At 20.6% G+C, this 9,285-nt stretch overlaps 1 protein-coding gene across 1 annotated transcript; it reads right to left on the reverse strand.

The window, feature by feature from the left end:
• Positions 1-2,859: 2,859 nt before the first annotated feature.
• LOC105362441 (putative odorant receptor 92a) lies at positions 2,860-4,833 on the reverse strand. The gene is made up of 9 exons (XM_011499882.1): positions 4,690-4,833; positions 4,503-4,622; positions 4,241-4,355; positions 3,886-4,150; positions 3,634-3,768; positions 3,458-3,548; positions 3,244-3,380; positions 2,991-3,129; positions 2,860-2,916 (listed from the first exon to the last, which is right to left on the reverse strand). Exons 1-9 carry the CDS (start codon positions 4,831-4,833, stop codon positions 2,860-2,862), a joined length of 1,203 nt encoding a protein of 400 aa, XP_011498184.1.
• Between the last annotated feature and the right edge of the window lie 4,452 nt (positions 4,834-9,285).

Below are 9,285 nucleotides of genomic sequence, written 5' to 3' on the forward strand. Positions count from 1 at the left end.
TGTTTAAATATTTTACATATAATATATAATAATATGATATAATATAACAAATATCTTTGTATTAATGTATTTAATAATAATATAAAAATTATCTTATATAATATGTAAAACATTGAATGATGTTTATTATGTTTTTATGTCGCGAGTCATTTTATATAAAAAATCTTTTCTATTTTCATCATAATAATTTACTATTATAAATATCTTTAAATATTGCATAACATTTCAAGTACTATTATATTGAAATAAATGATTCTTTATTACTAATTATTATATAAATATTGAAATAAAATCAATTATAAAATTTATATTTGAAATAAAAGATTGTAAATAACATCCAATATAATAATATTTTTTAATATTTTAAATTTAATATATTTACCTACAGCAAAAAACATTTTGAAATTGAAATAAAATTTTTATTTATTTTTGGTTGCATTTTTATACTTTATTTATCATTACATATCGGTGTTGATAAATTTGTTTTATTAAAAATTAAAAGATTTGCTATTGAAGGTCAATTTTTGAGATGTTTATCACGCAAATAGTATTATATTAAATAATAAATAGTAAGGTTTTAGATTCATAATAAATAAATACAACTAATTAATTTTCATCCATTGATTCTCAAGTTTTTGTAATATTACAATTGCAATTCATTTTCAATATTCTTTTGTATCACTTTGAAATATCAAATATAATATTTTGATATAATTTATTGTTTTGCTAATGTATATTTTTACTGAAATTCTTATTTAATATGCAAGTTTAATAGATAATTATATATATATATATATATATATATATATATTTATATATATTAGATTATTAATTTAAATTGATTTTTATATTGAATTGACAAAAATTAGATTTTTTGTTAAACTGCTTAAACCTTTTCTAATAAGTTTTGCAGTTCTAACGATATTAATCAATATCGTCAACATATAAAATAATTAATAAATGTTTGTACAATTTTTCGTTTAATAGATTTCATTTTATAATTTTCTGTATCTATTATTTTAATATGTAAAATGTATTTCTATGTTAAATATGTATGCGATTATTTTATACGTAAAATAAATATATAAATAAATAAGTAAATAACATCCGAGTTTAAATAAACATTTTTTTAAGAGTCAAATAATAAAAGTAAAATCTGTGCAATATTGAATAAACAATAATCTAACAGTATAGCATAATATCAAATAAATCTCATTAACTATATCATTACGCATTAAAGACATCATTGGTGTATACCAACTAAATAAAAGAAAATTATTTAAATTCATAAGATAACATTAATATGCTTTTATCAACTATTTTTTACATTCGGTTATTATATTGAATGTATTTTTGTATGCAAGAGACAGCGGCAAATCCATTTACATATAACCTGAGAGATTGTAAAGGTTAATCCATCATTTCTGATCTCCCTGAATAAAAATTATTGAAGGTCAAATATTCAGATATTTATACTGGAAAAAATTCATAAACCATAATGAATAATTAATAAAATAAAAATAAAAATATAAGTACGTCGATTGTATAATTAGTATAATAATAACCTAATTATTAAACATAATTTTAATAATAAAAATATATTTGTTTAAATAACAATCACTTAATTGGTATACATTGTTTAGATTAATATGTTCTATGTTCCTTTATTTAAATATAGATACATCACAAATATTTTAATTGATCCTATTTAATACTATCTAAAAGATAATAAATAAATAAATAAATAAATAATAATTTATTTATAAGAATATAAAGTTTATAAATACATATAAATATTCTAAATTATGTACTTGTCTGTATAAAAAAATTTTAGTAACTTGTATAAATTTTTTCATTCGAAACGGAATTTTAAAATAAAAAATATATTATTTAATTGCTATTTCTATAATTGTTCTTATTCAGATATTTAGTTACCTAACTTATATTTTAAGTAATTCTACAAATACTTAATTACAAATACAATTTTTAAAAATCATTTGCATAAAAAAAAGTATATTACAAATAAAATTGACGATAAAAATGAACTTATTTTAAGAGAAATATCATTAAAAAGAAAAGAAAAAATTCAGTATCTTAAATTATTATAATATGAAATGAAGAAAATAAATCTTAATATTCATAAAAAAAAAATATATATATATAAATATATATACTCAAAAATTTAAACGCACCATAACAGTAGAAATAATAATTTAAATTATATCAATTATTGTATAAAATGTCATTTTTGAAAATAATGAATAGTATAATGAATACAATTAATAGTTTTATTTAGATACATTTCAAGCCTATATTTTAACGTTGCCGAATCTAACTCAAAATCAGAAAAAGGATTCAATCTCACTTCATGAGATTACCATAATTCTTAAAATAATAATGTTTCATGCGTATACGTATAATTAATAAAATTCATATTTTTAATTAAGGAAATTAATTGATTGTTGTAAAATTTTTTTTACAAAATTTTAGAAGAGTTTAAAAAAAATTCGTGTTTTACAAATGCTATCATTTGGAATTTCAATTTACAAAAAAAAAAAACCTGTTATTATTTATACTTCGATTTATTATTACTAATTTTACTATTACATATTTTCTAATCTCTAAAATTACTTTATCAATATACATGACTTTGATATACAATAAGAAATTATTTTTAAATTCTTCTAATTACATAAGTGTTGAGTCCCAAAACATTATTAACCGTTGATTAGTATATCAGAGACAAATCTTCAGTCCTAGATGATATATTCTTTTAGTTATTCTTTAAGCTTTATAATTATTGTTATTATCTATCGAATATCTTGGAATTTAAAAATAATTCTGCTTTTTTCGAATGATTTATGGTGACATAAGTGATGACAAAACTGTAAAGTACGATACTGATACTTTTATCACCTAAAATAGTATCAAAGAAAACTTAACGATATTGTCATTTTAATATTAAAGAAATTTATAATCATATTAGTTACTGCAGAAAAATTTTCCATGTTAAGAATATATATTGTTCCAGCAGTTAAGAGACATGGTTTTTGACTCCTGAGTATCATGAAACTTAATAATCTTTTATATTTATTTGATATAGAATTCTCGTACCATTTACAATTATAACTAAACAATAAATAAAAATTATATAAGCGCATATATATATATATATATATATATATATATATATATATATATATATGCGCTTATATCTTCTGCATATAATGAAAATTTAATTACCACGCTTTATAAACCAACAAGCTATGCTCCTGTATCTTTTCACCAGGCCAATTATAATAAAAAAGATGAATTATTTCTGCAACCGCAAAAAATATGAAACGAACCATTTGACTGAGGTTCTTATTATACAATATAGCCTAATAATAGAATATTTTAACCAAATTTATAAAAGAGTATATGACAATAAAATTGAATTTTATGAAAATTAGTATACTTCAAAGCCTGTAATAGTCAATGGTATCATAGCGCATACAATGGAAAAAATATTGAGGTTTGAAAATCCAGATTGTAACTTATCTACAAATCTATTTAAAAGAAGAATATAATTTAATTGAATGTAACTATTATCCAAATAACTATTATATAATAAATTAAATTATTGTACTAAACTCTAATGTATATTTATGCAGAATTATGCATTTAAAAAATTTCTGTTTAAATAGTTCTTCTTTCTTTTTATGATGTTCCTTTGATTCAATATTAGCACATTGATTCACCATAATAATCGAATCATGCAGATTTGTTCTGATTCACATAAGAATTTAAAATAGTCGTATAATGCCGAAAAATATAATAACGAATTATATATATATATATATATATATATATATATATATATTATTTTTTTTTTTTATTACTTACGTTACGATAACAAAAAGAGCACAAGCATGATACACAAATGTAAAGTAAAGAGTATCGAAACCTAGTAAAAAAATTATTGATAAGGTGTCACATAAAAAGCCATGAAATGTAATGAAATATATATTATCATCAAATATATTAATGTAATATTTTATTAGCCTTGGCGATTGTGGAAGCCGTGATTCATTTTTTGGAAACACAATGTCCATTGTATGCAACGTGAAGGGTAGCATACTGTAAAAAAATACAGCTACTAACATGTATACTGATAACAAAAAAATTCATATTAATGTTTGTATAAATAAAATTCATTTTTAAAATTGATTTACAATCATGATAGATAGTTTTTAATTACCTATATAATAAGTGTTAATGTCATAAGCTTTCTTATAATATTTATCAAGAATTTTCAAATCTTTATCATAAAGTACTTTAAAATCATAATTAATTTGTTCTAAAACTTTTTTGATCTGTGATAAACATATATATTGAATTATCATTGATTTAGATAACTAATAATTTATATAAATTAATTTTATTATAATAAATTTTCTATTGTTCATTTAAAATTATATAAAAATGGAATTAAAGACTTATAAAAGTTATAAATGTAAAACCTCTTTTCTTAGTATCGTAGCGAAAATATTTTTAAAAATAAAATTCCCATAATATAAAAATGATGGTATACTCAGAATAAAGCCTTGGAAGTCGTGTCTCATCTCGAACATTTTTATCATCTGAAATATTATAACTTATATTTAAAATGAAAAAATTTCATAATGTTGAACATTATGTGAAATGTACTTGTGGTATAAAGATAGTTAAGATTGTGATCATTAATAATGTTTGATTAAGAATTTTAATTATTGGTTTTTGATAAGGCCAATGGCCACAAAATCTTAAAAATTTGTTGCAACGAAAATAGTATTTGCTTGTTAAAATATCCATAATTTTTTCGCTGTTACTTGCATAAAAACTAGTAAAAGTAAAAATCACGATAGTTCTTCTTTTTTATTGGCTTTATTCGATCAATAATTCAGTCTCTATGCACAATGAAAAAAATAAATAAATAAATAAAAATACAATACGCGTCACTCACATACAGTATAATACTGCAAGTAATTTTCAGCTATTTGCATAACTAATTAAAAGTATATCCAGATCTGATTACTATGTATATCGTGTTCATTTTTATATTCAGCGTTTCTTGCTTCCTTCTAGTATTGTAAATATATAAACATGCAATCAACGTATTATTTTATATTTCATTCAAAGTTATTATTTTTTTTATTATTATTTTTAATGTAAATAAGGCAGTTATTTTAATAAAACAAACACTTACATATATAATATGAAACTTTTACAATAAATAAATATTTATATTTAAATATAATAATATTAAATTTATTTATATTTAAATATAATAATATTAAATTTATTATAATACGGGAATATACAAACACGTAAGTAAATATAAGTAAATTTATACTCTATTTTTAATAAATCAAACAAAAATTTTCGCTATAGTTAGTATATATGAACTTTTAATAAATAATTATATTATTGAAACAATATATCAAGTATAGGATGACTATATAATATAACTTCATAATTACATTTGATTGATTTTATAATTGAAACTGACGCTTTTATTAAAATAATTATTATCAATTGAAAAATGTTCTGATATTATATATATATATATATATATATATATATATATATATATATTATTAATTAATTATGTTTCTATAAATATTTGTACAGCATATTTTCAATTATAAATATGAATATATAAATTATTGTAAAAAAAATTTTAATAATTTTATAAAATTTTAATTATTTATATGGACAAACTTAATCTGAAATGATATATATATGTATACCTACCTTAACTGTAAACAATATGAAACAATTTTCTTAAGAAAATTATTATTTCATACATAAACAATGATGTTTATATCTTATTAATGCATTGTATTTAATATCTTCCAAATCACTACGCGTAGATCGCATCCAACTATTGATTACGCAATGATAAACATCTATTCGCATTTAGTATTACTTTTTTTCCCGGACATTAGCAACATAAAACATATGCTAAAAAATCATTTACCAATGCAATTATTGATTATACGAAGATGAGTTTAGTCGAAGAAAAAGAATGAAGTAGTTTAAGCAGAATTAAAAGAGCAAAAGTGATTTATTGTACGTGACGAAAAATTAAAATTAATAAATTTTTAGCAAATTTAGACCGTATTTTCATGATTTTCATGATCACAGAAAAAAAAATAAACTAACGATATAAAAAAACAAAAATTTGAGTTTCAAAAACTTATTTTACAATTAGCTTGTTTTCGATTTTTATTTTATTCCACTGCAAAACTTGTCTGCATCATTTGTCACCAGACAAATCTATCCTTTTCCGAACCCTTCCGGTACCTATAAAAAAATGTTATTTCTTCGTGTCTCACACCTTTCGATGTTAAAAAATTGAACGAGCCCTTACATGTATGAGAAATTCAATTAAAATACAGATATATCCATGCAATATGAATAAAAGTGATAAATCTACAAGTACGTAGATTTATTACTATATAATCCGAAATAATTATATTAAAATAATTTTTTAAAAGAATGAAATTTGCTATATTACGACATATTGTGCAGTTATATACGATAAAGCAATTACAATAACAACTTCCTTATATATATATTTGTTTTATTCAATTATAAATACATGCGTGGATTTAATATAAGCCATAATATATAACAAAATTAATAAAAATTAATGTACTATAATTGTGTAAAAAATATATAATAATTATATTAATAGTTAAATATAAATTACGTATCTATATAAAGTATTTGACACGTGTAGCAATGAATTACTCACATTGTAGTATTAAATGTTATAAGGAAAAATTAAATGAATACCGATGAACGCCCCATTGAAGGCAACGGGAATAAGGAGAACCAAAATATTTGAAGGTAAAGAAAGGAGCAGATTTATTTTTATAGGATCGTTAAAGTTCGTATGATGAACCGAGTTGGAGTACGAAGATCATATATATTACGTTCAACGCACTATCTTGCAATACATTTGCAAAATCTTTGCAATTTACCCTCAAGCTTCAAGAACTCAGTAGACTGTACCTTATTTTTTAACATTAAAATAATTATTGTTTACAATATTGAGCAATCTATAGTTAAAATAATGTAATATAAATAATTATAACATTTTTATATTTACATTAAAATCATAATTGTAACATCATAATTGAAATACTAACATTTCATTATAGTTTTTAAGATTTTTGTGACAATATTGATATGAAAATTGAAATATCATAGCGTATTTAATTAAATAACATACTTTCCGTTGATACTCTGCAATATATAAATATATTATGCTATTTAAATGGCATTTAAATAATAAAAATATTTTCTAACATTGTATTAATAAATGATGAAAATTTATAGTGTACGAAGATGTCAAGTTCTTATATATTTTATCCACCTTACAAAACATTTCTTACATTAAACAAATTCTTAATCAAATTAATTGATTAATTAATTAATTGATTAACATTCCATTAATGATTCATTTATCATGTATTTTTATTAAAATTATACCTAGTAGTTGTACTTATAAAAAGTAATATATAAATAAATATTGTATTGAATAGATAAAGTATTTCATATAAATTTTAAATACTGATAATATTTCTAAAAACCATAGCTTTCTTATTAGATTATCGATTTGAAAATCATATTCCAAGTTTAACTTTCGAAAGTCAAGATTTTTAAGTTTTAGTAAAGTATAAAATTTGAATTACATTGTGAAAAAGTTACATACAAATAAATTATACAAATTTTTGTGTGCTATAATGATTATTTAATGCATCTTTTAGTGCTACTTTGTAATTTTTTTTAGTTACACACGAACAATACATAGATCGATTACATAGACCAATTTTACATTTCACGAATTTAAACAAATTTATATAAATATTTGTATAAATTTATAATTTGGAATTTTTAATTTAAATAACTATTTTGATAATTTGCATATTTAAAATTATAGATATTTTATAAATTGTCTAAGCTTCGCATAGCTTCTTTAAATACAGAATTATTGTTAATTACATAAAAATACTAGAGATAAATTTGCATAAATTCAAACTATTTAATAAAGAATTGTAAATATAAATATTTAAAAATAATTTCTAAAATAAATATATTTTATAAACTTCTGTTGTATTAATACAAAAAATCAATATATATATAAAATATGCTTAGGTTACATTTATTCGAAAATTAATTAAATTACGTAAATAACGTAGAAATAGAATAACAAATAATATATATATAGATAGATAGATACAAAATATGGAACGCGTCCGTCGACCCTGAATATACAATTTAAAAACACGAGTGAAGTTTAGCATCCCGAATGAAAAAATACACTTGTATTGGGCCAACTGTGTGGAAATCGTAAAGTCCAATGATGTGATTCAAATCTCTGTGGGAGTTTAAGAATTATCTGAATACGAAGCAGCCGAAAAAATAGTTCTCTTTCCTTTTTGTCCCCTAGCTAAGCTAAATGATGTTATAGTGTATGAATATGAGTAGTTACGTATTCGTTTGAAAAACTTCTCCCACATCAGAGTCGAGGCTTTAATTCATAACCTGCGCAGTCTAGATAATTTTTTTTTGTTTTTCTAACGTTGTATTTCATAATCAAGGTCTATATTCATTTAGAAAATTTCTTTATGACTAATGATTGCTGATTCAAAATTGCTAACCAAAGTATATTAAGAAATACTGAAATACACCTTTATTGTCATTTGCATTTGTTCGTATGATAAAAAAGATTAGCTTGAATCACTATGTGAAAATATTAAATTTTGCATTAGATGATTTCATTAATAAAATCATAAATATCATATTGCATAATATTGTTATCCAGTCCTTTAATAATATTAAATATTGACATTAAATGAAATAATATAACAATTATAATGAAAAATATGTACAAAAGTTTAAAGAATAAAAATATAAAAAAATATATAAATAAATCAGATTTTCATTGAAGCTCAAAGAATATATATGATTAGTGTAAAGTATGAATATATAAATTTATTCGACCAATTAAAAAATTTAATTGAAAATGTAATTAAGTTATTCGTCTAATCTATGTTTCTGAAAATAGTTGGATTAGAGAAATATTTTATTATGAAGCGTAAGAGTACATATAGCGAAAAGTATATAATTTTTCAATATTGTAGCCAATATAATGAACTTACGCATTTCTTCATACTTACAAATAAATGTAAGATCAATTCTAAATCTGTAAAACAAAAACAAAAAATGAAAATTGCCAATAAGTATATAATT

Source organism: Ceratosolen solmsi, unplaced genomic scaffold (assembly GCF_000503995.2).
Source record: "Ceratosolen solmsi marchali unplaced genomic scaffold, CerSol_1.0 scaffold35, whole genome shotgun sequence".
Taxonomy (NCBI): Eukaryota; Metazoa; Arthropoda; class Insecta; order Hymenoptera; family Agaonidae; genus Ceratosolen; species Ceratosolen solmsi.